The sequence below is a fragment of the Heterodontus francisci genome, chromosome 34 (genome assembly GCF_036365525.1).
Source record: "Heterodontus francisci isolate sHetFra1 chromosome 34, sHetFra1.hap1, whole genome shotgun sequence".
NCBI classification, from domain to species: Eukaryota; Metazoa; Chordata; class Chondrichthyes; order Heterodontiformes; family Heterodontidae; genus Heterodontus; species Heterodontus francisci.
In genome coordinates this window covers 11,138,961-11,162,291 of record NC_090404.1, presented here as the reverse complement: position 1 = coordinate 11,162,291, position 23,331 = coordinate 11,138,961, and the positions used below count along the sequence as shown (strand labels likewise).

Genomic DNA, 23,331 nt, shown 5'->3' with positions numbered 1-23,331 from the left:
GTGACTCTGGGAATTTAACACTGTCAGGCAATGGATAAAGTGCGAGTTTCTCAATGGGACTTTCAAGCGACCTATTGTTGGGAGAGGCTTTACAGAAAATTCAAATGTGTAAATAGGAGGAAGGGAAATATGAGTTTTTATGGCCTTCTCTTAACTTTTAGCTTTGTTTACACTCGATATTTCTCACTTCCACTTCTCGTTCCTCATTTCCTTGTTTGCTGTGCTGCTCTGCACGAATTAGTAACGTGTATTTCCTTTCTCTTGCTCATTCTTCCTTTCGTATTTTCTCTTCTGTTTTCTGCCGGTGTTTCTAACTCTCTTTCTCTCTTACGTTCCTTCACTCTCTCGATTCTCTATTAATTAGTTTTTGATCTAATTCCTTCCGATTATTACAGCCTGGTTACTCGAAATCCCGTTACACGAAACACAGAAGTGTGGCTCTCCCGCTCGGTGCAGGTTTCTGTACGGACTCTCTATCTGTTTGTTACACTGTGGTCTATCTGCACAGAGATAGGTCGCCGTGTCTGTCAGTCGCGCGTCTCTCACAGTCAGGGTACTGAGTTTATTGCCTCCCCCGATTGAAGCAGTGATCCTCCCGGGTTGATCTGCCCCTCTTGTGGCCATCACCAGATGCTGGAGGGGCTGATTCGGCTGCTGCCTGTACCAACGCAGGACGTTGAACGCAGTGGTAGAAGAGCAGTTCATGGATACGATTCCAGCTTCACGAACAACCACTCGCCGAGGGAGTTGCATCATTTCATCTTCACCGGTCACATCGGTGCAGACCAGAGTGTAAACCAGCATGGAAATTCTGTAAATCCGGAACATTATCACATCAGATGGAATGGTGGCTGAAAGAATTGTACAGGGAGGTCGGTTTAGAACCAGGGATATTTTTTGTCAAGGACGAAAACTCTCGCTTCAGCTCCAGCTCCGAGGCTTCTTCCTGTCAAACTAACAATACAAACTGTGTCTTGGGGTATACCCACTCGCGCCGCCCACACTCAGTGTTTCTCACTGACATCAGTTTCCACTGTTTCTGAGCTCACACCAGCCACCCGCACTCTGTTTCTCACTGATACCAGCTTGCACTGTTTCTGAGCTCACCGCTCAGTATTTTTCACTTTTTCACACTGCCCTCTGCTGGACGTTACTCCGAACTGCGACGTGGCACGAATGACGCCAAATCCCGACATGTTGCTGTTCACAGGCCAGTTACAAATAAAAACACTATTTCCTGTTTCTTGTTGCGGCTCTTTTATTCAGAAAGATCCGAACCCTCACCTTCCATTGCAACATCCAACAATTTCAGTGTATTTTCCTCCCACAGTCTAAACGAAACTTTATTCCACTTTTTGATCACTCTCTGTGTGTGAAGAGAAATTTCATGATTCCTGCCGTGAAACCTAATTTTCTACTTTGAACCCACGTCCTTCTCCAGGTGGGTGGAGAATGAAATTTTCATGTTGATTGTCCAACATATCAGCAGAAATAATAATAATGATATAACGTCTGCCCTGTTTCCGTTCACAAGATGATTCGGACGGCCGGAATCCTTTTGGTCTACTCTGTCTCATCGGTCCTGAGTGATCTTAACTCCCAGCCCCACTAGGACCTCAAAGTTGTCCTTCAACGATTCCAGGGTTTGTTTCTTCGCCACTCTAACCGTAAATTAATTAAACACGTTCATCATATTCTGTGTGTGAAGAAGGAATTCTGGATACAATCCTACAATTACCTTTTGTTCTTTAAACCCATGTCCCCTAGTTCTAATTCAGTTTAATTTAAAGTATTTTTTCAGGATACATTTGTATTGCATGAACTGTCTGACACTTCTCCAGATGTCATTGCAGTGAGGCCCTGGGATACAATGCTAATTTAAATGCTCCCGTATCCGCCAGCGGCAGGGCACAGGGGCGGGGTTTTTCTTCTTTGGATGGATTCTTACAAAGAAAGGAGGAAGACATTATTGTGAGGGAAGATGAAGACAACCCAACAATATCTCACAGTTGGATCCTCCATGTAACAACACTGCTATTTGAAACAGCTCCTACAACTTGCCCATGCTGCTTTCACCCTGACCTGTTTTACTTTATTGGAGAGATTGCTGCCGCTGTTCCTTGTTTGATATTGGTTTGATCAGCAGAGCAATGGGTGCATGTGGAATCCTCTCCCTCCGGCTTTCATCATTATATCATTTCCCAGGAATAATTTCCTTCCCAGTGAAAATGCATTCTTCTGCTGGTAAAATGACGCTGGTGAATCATACACACTCGATCGCTACTCCGGTTTTCAACATAGACTGAATGTTTGAACATGCGTTTTCAAATCAATTGCATTGAGATTCTGTCACTCAGCTGCTGTGCTGAGCAGTTGAGACAGAAGGAGAAGCGGTGACTTTAAACTTTATCGATAATATTAAGTGGGACGACGGCCATTATTAATTTCGGGTACAGGAGACACTCTGGAACACAACCCGAGTGTATTCTGATGAAATATGCCAGCGGTTCTGATGATAAAACAGATTTTGGCAAAACATGTTTTTTGGAACAAGTGGACAGCTCGACTAAATTTACCATATTAACCATCTCACATGAAGCTGACCCGCAATGCAGTTTATTACTGCACACTGAGACTCACAGTGTTGGAAAACAATTATTTGTTTTGCACAGAAAATGCCACTGCTTTGCACTTCAGAGGCACCGCCGGCGGAAGGCGGATGTTATGGCGGGCCGATTTGAAGACCGATAGAAAATAATTTTTTAACAAATCTACCATATGCAATCCATGTTACCCTGCGCTGCCTCTTCATCTTATTTTTTTAGGTTTACATGTGCTCGCTAACAGAGGGCAGTAGGAGGATGAATTTGTTCGTTTGAGAGTCAGAGGGGATTTCAAACTGTTAGCATTAATCTTTTCAGTTAACTAAAGCTTTAAAGCAACATGCATTAAAATACAACCATTAAGTTCAAATGGAAGACTGTGTTCCGAATGGTTAACTGCCAACTTATTGTGAAAATGGTTATTGTGAATGTCAATAAGTTGTAAATATTTTTAATGAGTAACTCACCCCGGCACCACTGAGCCTATCTACAGTTACTATTCCCCCATTCTGCTCCAACCTGTCAATCAGTGAATATGAAAGATGCTCTTTGTCTGACTTATCATGTCGAGGTATTGGAATCCCTCTGCACCCGGGGACATCGATATTCCCCTTTATATCGGCTCTGGGTAGATACAATGGTCAGTGAGCAGCTTTTTTAATGGAAGTCACCGGCACAGATATCAGAACTAGAATAACTTCTTCCCTTCACTGCCCCACCATAGAGATTCACCCTTCTAAAGAGCCAACACTGGCAGCTGCAGCCCCGCCCACATTTCCCCTTGGCTTCTCTCGCGATGCCTCACCTTGTCTGTCATGTGTGACTGCAAAGATTATTACAGTTTCGCATTGATTGGATCAGCAGTGCAATGGGCGGCGGTCTGTAATTCTGCTCCGGCAGTGGATTTTCCGGACTGCAGAGTTACAGACGTTGGGAGAATCTTGCAGAACCGTCTCTCACCGCTCCTCATCATTATATGACTTCTAAGTTTCTATTTCATCTGCCATAAAAATACATTCTGCCCGTGACTGCTGTAACTTGGATATGATTATCGGTAACACAATGGTCATGATGACAATGGTAATGATTATTGCTGGTATTTTATGTTAGAATGGAGCCACCAAGGTCCAGTACATCGCCTTCCCTGAAGTAACGGTTGAAGAGGGAAGTAATGTCACACTTACCTACACCTCGAAAACAATGAAGTCTAACGCTTACATATACTGGTCAGGTAGCACCAAGGGCAGCCTCCACAAGACGTGCTTCGTCCTATTGAAGGGAATGTATACAGGAGCTCACCCATCACTAGCTCTTGCACGTTAGATACAATTACCAAGATTACCAAGTTAACGATCAGCTATACCCTGATCTCTGACACCGCTGTGTATTTCTGCCTCATTGACCCCACACTGCTGGATCCCGTACAAAAATCTACACTGAGAGTTCCAGTAGCTGCTCACCACAGGGCATTCTCACATCAATAGACAGAAGCGGTATTCAGCTTGCATTGTAAGAGTCAGAGAGACCTTCTTAAAATTGCAACGAAACACATTGCTCAACAGCAACAGGGGGGGTTCACATCCGAGATTTTCTCAAATAGCAATTTTAACTTGTATTTACAAGCGATCAAAGATAGAAATGCTGGGGGAGGTAAGTTTAAAATGGCAGATGTTAACGTTCCACAGTGTATTGGACAGACAAGATTATGAGACAAATCTAATCCTCTGTGTGTGGCATGTGTAATTTATAATCGCTATCTATTTGGAAGGCTGTGTTTGCTAACAACGCAACCACTAGGAGGGGCAGTACTAGCACATGCGCAAATGCGGACTCTTCCACTGAAATATCACTGTCTGCAACGTTCAGGCAGCTGCCAGGACTAAAGATGGCGCTGCTCAATTTACAAAGTGGCTCCGAACAACGCAGCGGCCCACCGACGTCAACAGAGCGCTCCAAACTGCGCACATGGAAAAACGGCCTCCTGCTCTCAGTGAGATGCTGCCCATATGCAGCCTATATCTTGCCAGGACTAATTGGCGCCTGTGCAGGAATATGTCATCACGTAACGTCAACAGCACCGAGTGCCCGGATAGTGCACTTTGAGGCCAGAGCTCGATCCCCGCCACTCACTCCCCCCAACTCAGCTACTCTCTCCCGACCCACTGGCCGCTCTCCCCCCTCGGCCACTTGCTCCAGGCCTCGACGATCTCCCCACCTACCCCACCCCCCTCCCTCCCCAACTCACCTCGGCCGATAGCTGCCCGCGTTCCCACTACGCCATTCTCCGGCCGCTCGGTCTCCGCTCCATGCCTTGTTCCAGCCGCTAGCTCTAGACTGTGCCGCTTCCCTCCTCTCAGCCACTCACTCCGACATTGCTGCGTCACCTCTTGCGGCCCGCCTTGCTTCTTCGGGCGCGCGCGCAGAATGATCGAACTTGGGAGCGGGTGGCCCAGAGGAGAGAAATGGCGCGGCCTGGAGCTAGCGGCTGGAGGTGGGAGGGAAGCAGGAGTGAGCGGCCAGAGATGGTAGGGTGGGGGGACGGGAAATGCGGAGCGGGGAACAATCGGCCGAGGAGAGCGGAAGGGTGTTCAGCAATGGCAAGGTCTGGAGTGAGTGGCTGAGCGGGGGTTCGGGGAACGGCAAGGCTGTAGCGTTTTTTTTATTCATTCATGGGATGTGGGCGTCACTGGCTATGCCAGCATTTATTGCCCATCCCTAATTGCCCTTGAGAAGGTGGTGGTGAGCTGCCTTCTTGAACCGCTGCAGTCCATTTGGGGTAGGTAGACCCACAGTGCTGTTAGGCTTATGCTTAAGGGAAGGCAGCGGGGAGCTAGCGGTGAAAAGACAGGCGCAGGAAGGACGGATAGAGGGAAGTGGAATGGCAGGAGGGAGCGGGGGACTGTTGGAAGTGGAATAGAGGCAGCGATGACAGCCATTGAGGGGATTTTCGGGTTGAAGTTGTTTTTCTGTGATAAATTGAGCAGCGCCATCTTTAATCCGGGCAGCTGCCTGAATGTCTTAGACAGTGACGTTTCAGCGGAAGAGCTGCATTTGCGCATGTGTTAGTACTGTGCCACCTAGTGGTTGCCTGGTCAGCAAATGCAGCCTTTATAAAAGCAGCAGTAATAGTAATAAGTAAACAATATAATCATGCAACAGAAGTGGAAATCAACGTGTCACAGACGGGCTGCCAGTTACTTCTCATCGTCAGTTGACGGCGGTCCATCGCCATGTTTGAGTTTTCACTGCACCGTACTGATCGTTTGCTATTTGTTTCTCGGGGAGGTGATGCACGTGCAACATTCCATGTTGGTTCCCTCCTGTGTATCAGACCATTGTGGGACTATCTTCCAGACAGTGCTCAGAGACGGTTTGAAATCTGCAGGCTTTTGTTTTAAACCTGTTGTTTATTCAGACAACCCACAGCCAGTGACTCAGGAACCAAGTGCACCACCAATGATCTCTGGGACACTGCTCTGTGTGAAGTAACTCGAAACCCTGAAGTAGTTAAGTGAGGCCCCGTGATGCAGTTTGCCAGAGCAGTCCAGAGATGCAGTCTCAAGCTCCCTGCTGCCTGTGACAGACGACACATGATGTGATGCAGAGAGGTACAGGATTGTAGTGATTATGGGATTAGATTACCCACCTTGACCTGTTGAGTTTCAATCCCTGCTTGGCATGTTAGGGAAATGAGTTCAATAAATCAAATAAATAAAGAAAGACTTGCATTCTTCTAGGGCCTTTCACGACAGCAGGACATCCCAAAGCGCCTTATAGCCAAAGGTCCATTTGAGGTATAGTCACTCGTGTCATGTAGGAAATGCGTCAACCAACATAGAAACATACATACGAACATACGAATTAGGAGCAGAAGTAGGTCATTCAGCCTCTAGAACCTGCTGCACCATTCAATAAGATCATGGCTGTTTGTGTTTCGAATTCCACACTCCCATCTACCCCCAAGAACCGTTGATTCCCTTGCCTAACAAGAATCTATCGACTAAAATAAAAGCAAAATACTGCGGATGCTGGAAATCTGAAACAAAAACAAGAAATGCTGGATTCACTCAGCAGGTCTGGCAGCATCTGTGGAAAGAGAAGCAGAGTTAACGTTTCGGGTCAGTGACCCTTCTTCGGAATCTATCTACCTCTGCCTTAAAAATATTCAATGACCCCGCCTCCACCACCTTCTGACGCAGAGAGTTCCAAAGTCACACAACATTCTGAGAGAAAGAAAATCCTCCTCAACTCTGTCCTAAAAGGGCGACCCCCTAATTTTAAAACAGTTCCCCCTGGTTCTGGATTCACAACAAGAGGAAACATCCTTTCCACATCCACCTTGTCAAGATTGTGCAGGATCTTATATACTTCAACCAAGTCTCCCCTCACTCTTCTAAACTCCTGTGAGAAGAAGTCGAGTCTGTCCCAGTTTTCCTCATGAGAAAATCCGCTCATTCCAGGTATCAATCTAGTCAACCTCCTGTGAACCGCCTCCCACATATTTACATGCTTCCTTAAATAAGTAGACAAAACTGCATACAGTATTCGAGATGTGGTCTCACCAATGTCCTGCATAACTGAAGCATAACATCTTTACCTTTATTTTTAATTCCTATCGTAATAAAGGATAGCATTCCATCCACCTTCTTTATTACTTGCTGTACCTGCATACTGACTTTTTGTGACTCATGCACCAGAACACCTAGATCCCTCTGCACCTCGGAATTCTGCATTCTTTCTCCATTGAAGTAATACTCTACTTTTTTAGTCTTCCTGCAAAACTTCACATTTTCCCACATTATACTCCATCTACCAGATTTTTGCCCACTATCTCAGCCTGTCTATCTCGGGCTGCAAGCGCCTTATGTCCTCTTCACAACATACTTTCCTATTTCGTTGTGACATCTACAAATCTTGATAACATGCCATTACTCCTCCAATCTATGTCGTTGATATAAATTGTAAAAACTTGAGGCCACATTACAGACCCCTGCGAGACTCCACTCGTCACATCCTGCCAATCAGAAAAGGACCCATTTATGCATACTCTCTGTTTTCTGTCAGCCAGCCAATCTTCTATCCGGGCTAATATGCTGTCCGCGACAACACGAGCTCCTACTTTGCGCAATAACCTTTCATGTGGCAACTTGTCACAAAAAATCCAAGTACAATACGTCAACGGGCTCCCCTTTATCCACGGCTTATGTTACTCCTTCAAAGAACTCCAATAAGTTGGTTAAACATGATGTCCCTTTCACAAACCATGCTGACTATTCCCGAATACCTTGAGTTTTTCTAATTGCCGAGCTACAACCTCCTTAAAGATCGATTCTAACTCCTTCCCCACGAGAGACGTCAAGCTAACTGGCCCATAGTTACCTGCCTTCTGCAACCAACCCCCCATCACCACCCCCACCCCGCCCAACTTCTTGAATAGAGGGGTTATATTTGCTACTTTCCAGTCTGATGGAACTTTCCATAATCTAGCGATTCAAAGGATACTCTGGCTGTAAAGCGCTTTGGGATGTCTTGATGTCGTGAATGGCCTTCTAAGAATGCATGTCTTTCTTTGATTATTTGATGTATTGAACTCGGTACTCTAATATGTCAAACAGAAATTGAAAAATTAACACCAACGCATCTACTACCTCATTATCCACCTCTTTTAAGACCCCGGGAGGACAGCCATCAGGACCAGGGGACTTGTCAGCCCGCAGTTCCATCGGTTTGCTCAGGACCATTTCCCTGATGATTGTAATTTCACGAAGTTCCTCTCTTCCTCCCACGTCCTGATTTACAGCTATTACTGGAATGTTTCTGTATCCTCTGTAGTGAAGACAGAAGTAAAATATTTGTTCATATCATCCGCCATTTCCTTATTATCTACTATTAACTCCCCATTCTCACTCTCTAGAGGACCAACACTCACCTTACTTACTCTTTTCCTTTTTAAATACCAGTAGAAACTCTTGCTGTGGGTCTGGAAACACATGTAGGCCAGACCAAGTAAGGAAGGCAGATTTCCTTCCCTAATGGCATATGAAATCCTTTCCTTTAGTAGCCGAGGCATAGAATATAAAAGTAGGGAGGTTGAACAGGAGCTTTATACAGTATTACTTAGACCATAACTTGATTGCTGTGTGCCGTTCTGGTCATCTCATTATAGAAGGGATGTAATTGGAGGGACGATGGTACAGAGGAGATTTCAGATGATGTTGCCAGAACAGGAAATTTGCAGCTATGAGGAAAGAATGGATAGGCTGGAGTTGTTCTCTTTGAAACAGAGGAGCCTGAGGGAAGACTTGATTGAGTTGCAAAATATTGTGAGTGGCATGGATAGAGTGGATGGGAAGGGCCTATTTACATCAGCAGTGGGGACAGTAACGAGGGGACATAGATTTTAAGTGATTGGTAGAAGAATTAGAGGGGAGATTGGATTAGAGATACAGCACTGAAACAGGCCCTTCGGCCCACCGAGTCTGTGACGAACATCAACCACCCATTTATACTAATCCTACTATTCCTACCAAACATCCCCACCTGTCCCTATATTTCCCTACCACCACCTATACTAGTGACAATTTATAATGGCCAATTTACCTATCAACCTGCAAGTCTTTTGGCTTGTGGGAGGAAACCGGAGCACCCGGAGAAAACCCACGCAGACACAGGGAGAACTTGCAAACTCCACACAGGCAGTACCCGGAATCGAACCCGGGTTCCTGGAGCTGTGAGGCTGCGGTGCTAACCACTGCGCCACTGTGCCGCTCAGAACGTGTTGGGGCCCTGGAACTCACTTCAAGAAAGGGTGGTAAAGGCAGAAAACCAATCTCATTGAAAAAGTGCCCAGACGTGCACCTGAAGTGCCATAACCTGCAGGGCGATGGACCAAATGCTGTAAGGAGGGATTAGACTGGGTGACTCTTATCTTTTCCGGCTTGTGCAGACACTATGTGCCAAGAGGCCTCTTTCGGTGCCATAAGCTTTACATGATTTTATATATCTCATAACTATCGTCTCTCACCCTGGGTTCTTCTTTCTCAATCTCTCTCGCACCCTATCCTGACTTTAACATGATCCTAAAGAAGATTCACAAACCTGCTCCAAATATTCCAGCTGCGGCCTGAATAATAATTTGTGCAGGTTTATTATCGTCTCTATGTGTTTTGAAATCCTTGTCCCTGTTTACAACTCTAGGATTCCTTAACCCTTTCACAACATCAGCAGCGTGTTCTCCAATATTTGCACCAAAACCCAATTTATTCTCCTCCTTTACTCATTTAAATAAGTATTTAATTCATATTTCCTTTCATTATTCTTCCATTTTGTATTTACTGTGACGTTCGTCTGGTCTCTATGTTTTTTTTTGTATGAGACAACGAGAAACCACAATTATTTGATTGCACTTTACACCATTCACTTTGTTGTGCTTCTCACGGTTTGTGATTGTCATTTCACCTGTGTGAATATTCCTGATGGAGCAGGCGCGCCATCTAGTGGTGCACTCCAGTAACCTAAGTTTGTCCAATGTGTCCAAGTTGATATTCAGTCCCTGAACTGTTGCACTCTTTCTATTTATTTTACTGCGGAGGGGGGTATTTTCTATGCGGTAAGTTAACCCTCCACGATTGCAAATATTATGGACGCTTCCAGTTTTATTTATTTGATTTGAAGCGACACTAAATAATAAAGGAGACACGCCATAAGTTGTTGCAGAATGTTTTTTTAAAATGGACACATTATTAGGACTTGGGCGTAGCTGGCAAATCTGGGACTTACTGTAGCTCTCTAATTGGGCCTCACGACCGTATTGACCTCCTTAAGTGAAACTTTAATCATACGACCCACTATTTTTGATGTATCCCACTGAAATCACACCCATTATGGGCTGGGAATACAGTGGAGAAGTCATCAACACCAATCGGATATTTAACTTCGAGGCAATAAGGACACGAGTCAAAAGAAATCCTGATCGAACAGTGCAGAGCTCTGGTCGGAACACACCGTGGGCACTGTCTTTAGTTTTGGTTACCAAGTTACAAGGGAGACATTCAAGCATGGGGGGTACAGCAGGAGTGATCCAGGAGGCTGTCTCTTCAGCTTCAGAGGCTGCAGTTAAGAGGAAAAAATGAAATTAGTCTCTTGGGACTGATATCAACTAATTGTTGGTCACATAGAGAGTGGTTGACAGTTGGAATGGTCTCCACACAGTTGCAGAGTCCAGACCCCGGAATTATCTTTGTAACAACTGAAGGAAAATGCAGTGGTGTGTGGTTTGTCGAAGGACGAATTGAGATGGGACAAACGGCCACCCTCATCCGGCAATACTTTATGCATTTAAAACTGATCTCCTGCCATGAAAATGTCAGCACGATGAGTGAGGAACCTCTAGTGGTGATGTGAAGTAAATTGCGCTCTCACACGTTCTGCTTTTTTCTAAAAAAAAAACTTCCACAACATCTTGTGTGTTTATATATTGCATTTATCTGTCTGTATATGCATGTGTGTGTACGGGTGTTTATCGGTGCCTGGCTCCGTCTGTGTGCATTTCCAATGTTCCATGTATGGCTTGTACTATCCACGGGACACTTGATAAAGATCATGATCCCAGCTGCAGGAAGCGGCTGCTCAAAGAGAAACGGATGGGCGGGGAGAAGACACCCGATCTGATGAGATCTCGGCGCTGTTTGAGATTTTGCCATTGCAGGTCCGGTAAAGGGAGTGATCACAGTCTCTGTTTCTGGAGTTCACACTGGAACCATGGAGGTGAAACTCTGTCTGACTCTGATTATTGTCCTGATCACAGGTCAGTGATATTGGGACCTTTCTACAATATTCCCAGTTCTCAAACAATTTCACAGCTCTATCTCCGAGTGATTATTCTCTTTCTGTTACTCCGTCTAACCTGCCGTGTTTCTGCTGTTTACTTTCAGAGATGAGTAATGGAGACCCAGTGTCCCAGTCAGAACAAGGGGTCAGATCAGAAGAGGGGGCAGATTCAGCAATAAACTGCAGTTACTCCGTATCGGATTCAGCTACAAGCTATTATCTGTTCTGGTATCGCCAGTATCCACACCAAGCCCCTCAGTATATGCTCAGAGCCAATAGTTATGGGTATAATGAGACTGCTCCAGGTTTTGAACACTTCAGCGCGAATCTCAACCAGAAACAAAGTACTTTTCACCTGCCTGTGAAAGAGTTGAAGATCACAGACAGCGCAGTGTATTACTGTGCTCTGAGACTCACAGTGAACGAGACTGCCTTGGGCCTCGTACAAAAATAAGGTACTGCTCGGCATCTAGGTTGGTGATGGGAATGTGGGGGAGGAGGGCGCCGTGCGGTCCTTCAAATAAATACAAGGCATTTACTCCCCGAGAGTTTGTACAGAAAATGAGAGAGAATATGCACCCTGATCCGATCGGGTTTCTCCAGGCGATGCCATTGCTGTCAGTGCTGGGATAAGTGATATTTCTCAACCATTTTACGTCAGGGTCAAATTCAGACATTTTCACACTCAGTGTCAGCTCGGACATGCAGATTTCTAGGATGACTAATAGAATCATTTTCTGCAAGTAAAATCTTGACTGTAACCAGTTCTATCAGGGCACATTTTTAAAAACTGTCCCACCAGGACACAGTGATGTTCACTACATCATGTCCCTCATAATCTTCAGGCTATGAACGGTAATGAACATCATTGGCCAGTGATGAAAGGGATTGAGACTGATTTCGATAATTTTCTGCTGCTCATGTCACTGAGAGAGAGAGAGAGACAGAGAGACAAACAGAGAGACAGAGGGAGGCGAGAAAGATAGCGAATTAAACAGACAGAGTGAGGTTCAGTTGAAAAGGAGACAGGAAGGAGGGAGACGGAGAGAGAGATGGAGAAAGACGCCAAGTTAAACAAGTGAGTGAGACCGAGACAGAGACAGAGAGAGAGGGAGAGAGAGAGAGAGGGACAGAGACAGAGACAGACAGACAGACAGACAAAGGGACAAGCAAACAAAGATATACAGAGGCAGAGTTAAGCAGATTGATTGACACCGAGACAGAGACGCAGAGAGAGAGACAGACAGACACACACACGCACACAAACACACACAGAGAAAGCGAGAGAGAGAGAGAGACAGCGAGTGAAAGACAGAGGATCGAGAAAAATAGTGAATTAAACGGATAGAATGAGATTGAGTTTAAAGAGGCAGACGAAGGGAGATGGAGAAAGACGCCAAGTTATACAAGTGAGTGAGACCGAGACAGAGAGAGAGACAGACAGACAGACAAAGGGACACGCAAACAGAGACAAAGATATAGAGACCGAGTTAAGCAGATTGATTGACACCGAGACAGAGACGCAGAAAGAGAGAGTGACACACACATACAAACACACAGAGAGAAAGCGAGAGAGAGAGATAGGATCGAGAAAGATAGTGAATTAAACGGTAGAGTGAGACTGAGTTTAAAAAGACACAGGAAGGAGGGAGACGAAGAGAGATGGAGAAAGACGCCAACTTAAACAAAGTGAGTGAGAGCGAGACAGAGATAGAGACAGACAGACAGACAGAGGGGGCGAGAAAGATAGCGAGTTAAACAGACAGCGTTCGACTGAGTTAAAAAAAAAGAAAAGAAGGAGGGAGACGAAGAGAGATGGAGACAGACGCCAAGTTTAACAAAGTGATTGAGACCGAGACAGCGAGTGAAATAGACAGACAGACAGATAAAGGGACAAGCAAACAGAGACAAAAATAAACAGAGACCAAGTTAAGCAGATTGATTGACACCGAGACAGAGACGCAGAGAGTGAGAGAGAGAGAGAGAGCCAGACACACACAAACACATAGAAAGGGGAGAGAGAGACAAATAGGCACTAAGACAGACAGACTGAGGCGGATGGAAAGAGACAGACCAACTGCCTGTGTGTATATGTGAGTGTGTGTGTGTGTACGTGCGTGTGAGAGAGAGAGAGAGCGAGAGAGAGAGACGGACAGACAGACTGAGACATAGACAGAAAGAGACATCAAAACCGTGTGTGTATGTGAGAGAGACAGACAGACACACACACACACACAAACACACAGACTGAGACATAGACAGAAAGTGACAGTCAAACTGTGTGAGTTTGTGTGTGTGTATGGCTAGGTAAGGATAGGGTTAGTTCGAAGACATGAGTAGTTGGTCCACAGACTGGGACGCATCTCACCGACTGACCCTGTTAAAGGGCTAACATTAGATTTGATCTCCGTCCAGTTCTCTGTTGTAAGCAGAACAATTTTACTCTGTTTCCTGCTCCTTGCTCTGGCGTTAAGAATTGGCGCACAACGGATCTGTGAAATGATTGGATGAATCAGAGAACAAAGAAGCTTTGAGCTAATTGGATTAATTGGAGAGCCAAGGAGCTTTGAGCTAATTGGATGTGACCTGTTCACTCTGTCAGGAATGAACCAATCGGTAGAAAGACCGGATATTACTCAACATCTTCCCAGCTCTGACTTCGACAGTTACAAGTTCAACCCGTTCTGTTCAAATCCGCCATCAACTCTCTGCAAATATGTTAGTTGTTACCTTGTATTCATTCCTCACAGCTGCAGCTCTCTTAACTGGTAAAGTTTACAAGCTTTCCTTTTCCCTTTGAAGGTGTCACTGACATAGAAAATCTACCTTTTAATTGTTGTTTTTCTCTATTTGCAACGATTCTGTCGCATTTATATTAGTTATAATAAAATGATAATAGAAGCTTAAAGTTCTGTATTTCTAAATTTCTGCAGGTGTTAGTGGTGCAGACTCGGTCTCACAGGGGCCGGTTATAGCGATGCAGTTTGAAGGAGACTCGCTGACCATTAATTACAGCTATTCGACCACTGCTACTTCCTATTCCTTACAACTGTACCGTCAGGACCGGGATAAAGCCCCCAAATTCCTCATCTACATCCCTAACTACGGAGATGTTTTCAAAGCAAAGGGGGTGGGGGATCGATTTTCAGCATCTCTCGACAAGTCGAAAAGTGAGGGGAATTTCACCATCCACGACCTGAGGCTGTCTGACAGCGCGATGTATTACTGCGGGCTGAAAGACACAGTGACAGGAACCAGAGGCAGCCTCGTACAAAAACACTGCCTCAATGTGACAAGGTGAATGGAGCAGCGGGCTGTGTGGGGTGAAAGGCGGAGAGTTAGTATTTATCACAGGAGAATGTTAGTGTAAAAACAGACAAATCAACAGCCGTCCAACTAACAGTGCAGCTCAGGAGTAATGTTTATTATTTATATAATAATCTTGAAGTTAATTTCATTGTACGATGTCTGAATGGACTGCTCTTCCAATCTCGGTTTATTTTATAGGTACCTTAAATTTCAATCTTAGTGAAACAAATATAAAACTAGTTCTCATTCTGTGTCAGAGTCGCAATCAGACCTGGCGCTCCAGTTGGCTGGAACTGAACTGAAAGTTGGGGTTACATTCAGTAACTACTTAATAGACCATAGAGGAAAAACCTCCAGAACAGTGAAATCTCCTCTAAACTATGACGCCGTGAGATTTAGGTTCCAATCTGTGGCGGAAGTCCGGGGTTGCTGACTGTACCAGTTGAGAATATTTCCTGAGAAGTGATATAATGATGATGCGCGGTGTGAGACGGTTCCGCATGATGCTCCCTGAGTCTGTAACTCCGCAGTGTGGGAGCTCTGTCCGAGCAGAAATACAGACCCCTGCCCCACTGCACTACTGATCCGACCAATTCCAAACAGGGAACAGCAGCAGCAATCTCTCCAGTAACACAGGGCAGGCAAGGTGGGTCAGAGTGAGAACAGCAAACGGAAACTGTGGGCGGGGACACCGCAGAAACAAATGGAGTGAATTGAAAACTCTGTGTAAGGGCGGAAAGTGCGCGGCGCCGCTCAGCTGCACTGGGAGCTGATGGAGCGGAAATGGCGATGGTTCCATCTCTAGATGTCTCTGTATAAACTGCTACTGCTCACTGATCAAGTGATTGCAACAAATAGAGTGGGAGCGAAAAGAAGAGATTGTGCAGGAGGGAGAAACACTGACGCCAAATTGTAGTTTTACAGCAACAGACACTGTCGCTGATCTATTCTGGTGCTGGCAGGTTCCCCATCCGGCTCGGGGAAACGTGTTGCCCCTCAACAAATAAGGCACGTTCTCAGCCGACTTCGCCAAGCACCGTTTTACAGCCGAGCTGAACACAGAGGAGAGCACGGTTCAGTTGAGCGTTTGTGGGGCGGAGCTGTCAGACAGCGCCGTGTATTACTGTGCTCTGTAAATAAAGCAATGTGTGTCCGGGCTACCCGCCCTGTGAATGTCTGAATAGGACAAATACTACTCGGATAGAATATTCCCGCAGGACAGGTCCCAACAGCACTGAATACAGATTTTAGATTTCACTCATTCGATAATGAGGGATGAACAGGAGAAACCCGCGCAGGTTTAATAGGCCAACTGACTGTGTATAGTGTGTGTTCCAGTTCAGGTTCCACTTCAATGCCGATGTATTATTTTTCTGTTTCACGCTACTTAAACCAGCACAGAAATGTGCAGTTTGCTAGGGGTTGGGATTATATTCAAAGGGCTCTAATCCGTCTATTTTCTGAGTGTTTGGTTGATTTCTGTTTGATGACGGCTCACCGACAGCATTAATTTCATTCTTCTGCATCATTGGAGTTTACACTGAACAATCCACTCGGTCGGGTAGATTTCGTCTGGTCGCTATAGCTCCAGACATGGTGAACACAGTCTAAAATGATGCGAAAGTTTTCCACTAATCTAGCCAGCAGATGACATTTCCCATCCAGTTTGGGATGTCGCTAATACAGAGAGACAAGCGGAAATCCTTCCCTGGGTGTCCCCCGCGACAGGTTAATGAAAGCTGACGCCCGCGCCCGCACTCCCTCCGCACTCCCCATCTCCTAACCCGTGTCAGCCAGCTCAGTGTGTTTAGCGACAGCAATGGAAATAAACTGAATATTTTCATCTCCATTCAACGTATGTCTTTGTTTCTTTGAGACGATTTACCACAGGCCAAGTAAAAAGCAAACTGTTGCACAGATCGGCTGGAGATCAAACTTCCTCACAGATCAATTAAAGATCAAACTGTCTCTCAGGTCAATTAGAGATCAGGCTGTCACTCAGGTCAATTAGAGATCAAGCTGTCTTTAGGTCAATTAAAGTTCAAACTGTCTCTCAGGTCAATTAGAGATAAAACTGTCTTCTGGGTCAATTAGAGATCAAACTGTCTCTCAGGTCAATTCAAGTTCAAACTGTCTCTTAGGACAATTAGAAATCAAACTGTCTCCCGGGTCAATTAGAGATCAAGCTGTCACTCAGGTCAATTAGAGATCAAGCTGTCTTTAGGTCAATTAAAGTTCAAACTGTCTCTCAGGTCAATTAAAGATAAAACTGTCTCCTGGGTCAATTAGAGATCAAGCTGTCTCTCAGGTCAATTAGAGATCAAGCTGTCTTTAGGTCAATTAAAGTTCAAACTGTCTCTCAGGTCAATTAAAGATAAAACTATCTCCCGGGTCAATTAGAGATCAAGCTGTCTCACAGGTCAATTAGAGATCAAGCTGTCTTTAGGTCAAATAAAGTTCAAACTGTCTTTCAGGTCAATTAGAGATAAAACTGTCTCCCGGGTCAATTAGAGACCAAACTGTCTCTCAGGTCAATTCAAATTCAAACTGTCTCTCAGGTCAATTAGAGATAAAACTGTCTCCCGGGTCAATTAGAGACCAAACTGTCTCTCAGGTCAATTCAAGTTCAAACTGTCTCTCAGGACAATTAGAAATCAAACTGTCTCCCCGGTCAATTAGAGATCAAGCTGTCACTCAGGTCAATTAGAGATCAAGCTGTCTCTCAGGTCAATTAGAGATCAAGCTGTCTTTAGGTCAATTAAAGTTCAAACTGTCTCTCAGGTCAATTAGAGATAAAACTGTCTCCCGGGTCAATTAGAGATCAAGCTGTCTCTCAGGTCAATTAGAGATCAAGCTGTCTTTAGGTCAATTAAAGTTCAAACTGTCTCTCAGGTCAATTAAAGATCAAACTGTCTCTCAGGTCAATTAGAGATCTAACTGTCTTTCAGGTCAATTAAAGATCAAACTGTCTCTCAGGTCATTTAGAGATCAAACTGTCTCTCAGGTCAATTAGAGATCAAGCTGTCTTTGGGTCAAATAAAGTTCAAACTGTCTTTCAGGTCAATTAGAGATAAAACTGTCTCCCGGGTCAATTAGAGATCAAACTGTCTCTCAGGTCAATTCAAGTTCAAACTGTCTCTCAGGTCAATTAGAGATAAAACTGTCTCCTGGGTCAATTAAAGTTCAAACTGTCTCTCAGGACAATTAGAAATCAAACTATCTCCCGGGTCAATTAGAGATCAAGCTGTCACATGGTCAATTAGAGATCAACCTGTATCTCAGGTCAATTCAAGTTCAAACTGTCTCTCAGGACAATTAGAAATCAAACTATCTTCCGGGTCAATTAGAGACCAAGCTGTCACTCAGGTCAATTAGAGATCAAGCTGTCCCTCAGGTCAATTAGAGATCAAGCTGTCTTTAGGTCAATTAAAGTTCAAACTGTCTCTCAGGTCAATTAGAGATCAGACTGTCTCTCAGGTCAATTAGAGATCAAGCTGTCTTTAGGTCAATTAAAGTTCAAACTGTCTCTCAGGTCAATTAAACATCAAACTGTCTCTCAGGTCAATTAGAGATCAAGCTGTCTTTCAGGTCAATTAAAAATCAAACTGTCTCTCAGGTCATTTAGGGATCAAACTGTCTCTCAGGTCAATTAGAGATCAAGCTGTCTGTCAGGTCAATTAGAGATCAAGCTGTCTTTCAGGTCAATTAAAGATCAAACTGTCTCTCAGGTCAATTAGAAATCAAACTGTCCCTCAGATCAATTAAAGATCAAACTGTCTCTCAGGTCAATTAGAGATCAAGCGGTCTCTCAGGTCAATTAGAGATCAAGCTGTCTCTCAGGTCAATTAGAGATCAAACTGTCTTTAGGTCAATTAAAGTTCAAACTGTCTCTCAGGTCAATTAAAGATCAAGCTGTCTCTCAGGTCAATTAGAGTTCAAGCTGGCTTTAGGTCAATTAAAGTTCAAACTGTCTCTCAGGTCAATTAAAGATCAAACTGTCTCTCAGGTCAATTAGAGATCAAACTGTCAATCAGGTCATTTAGAGATCAAACTGTCACTCAGGTCATTTAGAGGTCAAACTGTCAATCAGGTCATTTAGAGATCAAACTGTCTCTCAGGTCAATTAGAGTTCAAGCTGTCTTTCAGGTCAATTAGAGATCAAACTGTCTCTCAGGTCAATTAGAGATCAAACTGTCAATCAGGTCATTTAGAGGTCAAACTGTCTCTCAGGTCATTTAGAGATCAAGCTGAGTCTCAGGTTAATTAGCGACCAAACTGTCCCTCAGGTTAATAAGAGATCCAGGTGACTATTTTTAATAATCTTTGTCTCTGATGATCAGAATTCGATGTTAATGTCTCAGTTTTCTGAACGAAAAATACATACTTCTAGTTAAGGAAATGACAACAGACTGGTCAGAGCCAATCCTCTCAGCTTTTTCTATTTGATGTCCTGCAGGAAATGACATCAGGCCAGCATCAGATTTTCCTGTTCGATGTTCTGCAGGTTTCTGAGACACAAAAGGTCCGTCGAATTCCGGAGCAGCAGCAATGCGGCTCCCCGTTCTCGCTGTGGTCTGGGTGACATTCATTATCGGTAAGTAATTTTGAAAGGTTTAATTTCCAGAAGACTTGAATTGAAAAGCAGGGAGTTAATATTAAACTTGTATCGAACCTTGTTTAGACCACACTTGGGTTATTGTGAGCAGTTCTGGTCTTCATATTTCTACAAGATAAGAGTTCAGGAGAAATTTTAAAAAACAATTTGCAAGAATGATACTAGAATAGAGAGATAGTCTCTCAGAAACCACTGTAAAGGCTGAGGCTCCTTTCTCTAGCAAACAGAGACCGAAAGGTAATCTGGTAGAGGTCTTGAAAATTGTGCAGGAGTTGGGTAGCGTAGACGTGGAGACGATGTTGGTACTTGTGTCGAATTCCAGATGTATAAATATAACATTTACAATAAGATCGAGAAGGGAATTCGGGGGGGGGAAAACTTCTTTACCCAGAGAGTGGTGAGAATGTGGAATTCGTTACCACAAGGAGGGGTTGAGGTGGATAGTATGAATGCATTTCAGGGGACGCTAGATAAACAGATGAGGGAGAAAGGGATGGAAGGACATGCTGATAGAGTGAGATGAAGAGGGTGGAGGATGCTCGTGTGGAGTGGGAACCCTGGCATGGACCAGTTGGGCCGAATGACCTTTACTGTGCTTCAAATTCTATTTAATTTTATGAAACACTGACTGAGAATTTTCACCGTCAGTTCGGTTCAGTTGAAGTTTTAATCGGTGATTTCCTGTTTTTTTAACCGTGTGTTCCAGATCTGAGCGATGGAGATTCTGTTACTCAGCGGGAGTCCTCTCGCACACGGACAGAGGGAGAAGATGTCACTTTAACCTGCACCTATACCGACGATGGTAATTACTTATTCTGGTACCGCCAATACCCAGGCAGACAGCCCGAGTTTGCAGTTCGGAGGCACACGAGCGGCGGTGCTGAACGTAAGGCGGATTTCGCTCAAAATCGGTTTTCTGATGCAGTCCAGCATTCAGACAAGTTGTACCGATTGACCATCTGGAAGCTGAGGCTGTCTGACACAGCGGTCTATTACTGTGCACTGAGTCTCACAGTGATGGGAACGAGCTACAGCCTCGTGCAAAAACTGCCGCAGGTTTCTGGGTCACAGCTGCTGTCTGCTGAGGGCTGTTTATAACAGCGGATCACACACTGACACGTGAATACATTCCTGTGCGGGCAGAACCCGAGCACAATCCACATAAACACCATGTAAAATCATTCACATCGAACACTGATTCAGTCTGATTGTCACATTAACTGTGTGAGGGCAGAATTGTCTGCTGTTTATTTGTGTATCCCTGGGAATTCGCCATTCACATTGAGAATATAAACTCCAGCAGGTGACCTGGAACTAGTTATATCCGTGCACCGCTACTTCCGATATAACTCACTGTAAATGAACAAATAATGTTTGGTTTCTGCCAGTCCACAATGTGGACAGAAACACGCCTGGTGGGAAAGATCCTAATAATTTAAGTAACTTGATTAAACACTTCTGAATGTTAAAGACGCTTCCACATATTGTTCTTGTCAATAAGTCACTGAAAGCTAACACGCAGGTGCAGCAAGAAATTCGGAAGGCTAATGGTATGTTAGCCTTTATCGCAAGAGGATTTGAGTACGGGAGGAGTGAAGTCTTGCTTCAAGTGTATAGACCTTTGTTTAGACCGCACTTGGAGTACTGTGTGCAGTTTTGGGCCCGTTACCTGAGAAAGGATATTATTGCCATAGAGGGAGTGCAACGAATCATAGAATCATTGAAAGTTTAAGGCACAGAAAGAGGCCACTTGGCCCATTGTGTCTGTGCTGGCCGAAAAGCGATCCACCTATTCTAATCCCACCTTCCAGCTGTTGGTCCGTAGCCCTGCTGATTAAAGCACTTGAGGTGCATATCCAGACTCCTTTTGAATGAGCTGAGGGTCTCTGCCTCAACTACCCTTCCAGATAGTGAGTTTCATATCCCCACCCCACTCTGGGTGAAAAAGGGTTTCCACATCTCCCGTCCATTTTTTCTACCAATCACTTTAAATCTATGCCCCCTCGTCACTGATCTCTCTGCTAAGGTGAATAGACCTTTCACCTTCACTCTATCCAGGCCCCTCACAATTCTGTGCATCTCAATCAAATTTAACCTCAGCCTTCTCTGTTCCAAGGAGAACAATCCCAGTCTATCCAATATTTCCTCATAGCTGCATTGTTCCAGTTCTGGCAACATCCTTGTAAATCTCCTTTGTATCCTCTCTAGTGCAATTACATCCTTTCTGTAATGAGGTGACCAGAACTGCACACAGTACTCACGTTGTGGCCTAACCAATGAGTTATACAGTCCCAGCTTAACCTCCCTGCTCTTATATTCTCCACCTCGGCTAATAAAGGAAAGGATCTCATATGCCTTCTTAACCACCTTATCAACCTGTCCTGCTACCTTCAGGGATCTGTGACATTCACTCAAAGGTCCCTTACTTCCTCTACACTTCTTAGTATTTTCCCATTTATCATGTATTCCTTTGCCTGGTTTGACCTCCCCAAATGCATCACCTCACACTTCTCCAGGTTGAATTACATTTGCCATTTTTCTGCCATTTGACCAGACCATCAATATCTTCCTGCGGCCTACGGCTGTCCTCCTCGTTATCTACCACACAGACAATCTTTGTGCCGCCTGCACACTTCTTGATCATGCCCCCTACATTTACGTCCAAATCGTTAATATATACAAAAAGCAGGGGACCCAGTACTGAGCACTGCAGAACGCCACTGGCAACAGTCCTCCAGTCGCTAAAACACACGTTAACAATTACGCTTTCTTTCCTGCCACAGAGCCAATTTTGAATCCACCTTGCTGAATTTCCCTGGATCCCATGGGATTTTAATTTTTTAACCATTCTGCCATGTGAGACTTTGTAAAAGGCCTTGCTAAAATCCAGGTAGACCACATCAACTGCACTCCTTCATTTATCTTCCCTGTTACATCTTCAAAAATTTCGATCAGGTTGGTCAAACAAAATCTTCCCTTAACAATTCCATGCTGACTATCCTTGATTAACCTATGCCTTTTTAAGATTTAGAGATACAGCACTGAAACAGGCCCTTCGGCCCACCGAGTCTGTGCCGACCAACAACCACCCATTTATCCTAATCCTGCACTAATCCCATATTCCTACCACATCCCCACCTGTCCCTATATTTCCCTACCACCTACCTATACTAGGGGCAATTTATAATGGCCAATTTACCTATCAACCTGCAAGTCTTTTGGCTGTGGGAGGAAACCGGAGCACCCGGTTCATCCTGTCTCTCAGAATAGATTCCAATAATTTGCCCACTACTGAGGTTAGACTGACTGGCCTGTAACTATTCATCTATCCTGCACCCCCTTTTAAAACGGAGGTACACGGTTAGCAGTTCTCCAATCCTCCGGACCACACCGGTACCCAGTGGGACTGATGGTCAGACCTTCTGCTATTGCCTCAATTGCTTCTTTTAACAGCCTAGGGTAGATTTCATCTGGACCTGGCGATTTAACAACGTTCAAAAATGCTTGTTCCCTTCTTACTTCCTCTCTCCCTCTGTTTATCGCATCCAATACTTCACATTTCTCTTCCTTAACTACAATATCTGCATCGTCCCCCTCTTTTGCGCAGACAGATGCAAAGTATCCATCAAGAACAATACCAACATCTTCCACCCTTACACATAGGTTACCTTTTTGGTCTATTATGGGCCCCACTCTCTCCTTAGTTATCCTCTTATTCTTAATGTATTGATAAAACATCGTTGTTTCTCCTTGATTTTTCTTGCCAATATTCTTTCGTGCCCTCTCTTTGCTTTCCTAATATCCTTTTTGATTTCGGCCTTCCACTTTCTATACTTTCGGTATTGAGTTCTCGGTGTTGGACATAAGCTTTCCTTTTCTACTTTACCTTACTCCTTGACATCTATGGGGGTCTAGATCTGGCCGTCCCACCCTTTTTCTTTGTGGGAACATGTTTACTCTGAACCCCTTGAATCT

At 44.6% G+C, this 23,331-nt stretch overlaps 1 gene segment (V, D, J or C); it reads left to right on the top strand.

Moving 5' to 3' along the window:
• Positions 1 to 19,271: 19,271 nt before the first annotated feature.
• LOC137348497 (T cell receptor alpha variable 38-1-like) lies at positions 19,272 to 20,540 on the top strand. The segment is given in 2 exon segments: positions 19,272 to 19,335; positions 20,063 to 20,540. Coding segments are annotated over 2 exon segments (438 nt in total).
• Positions 20,541 to 23,331: the final 2,791 nt, after the last annotated feature.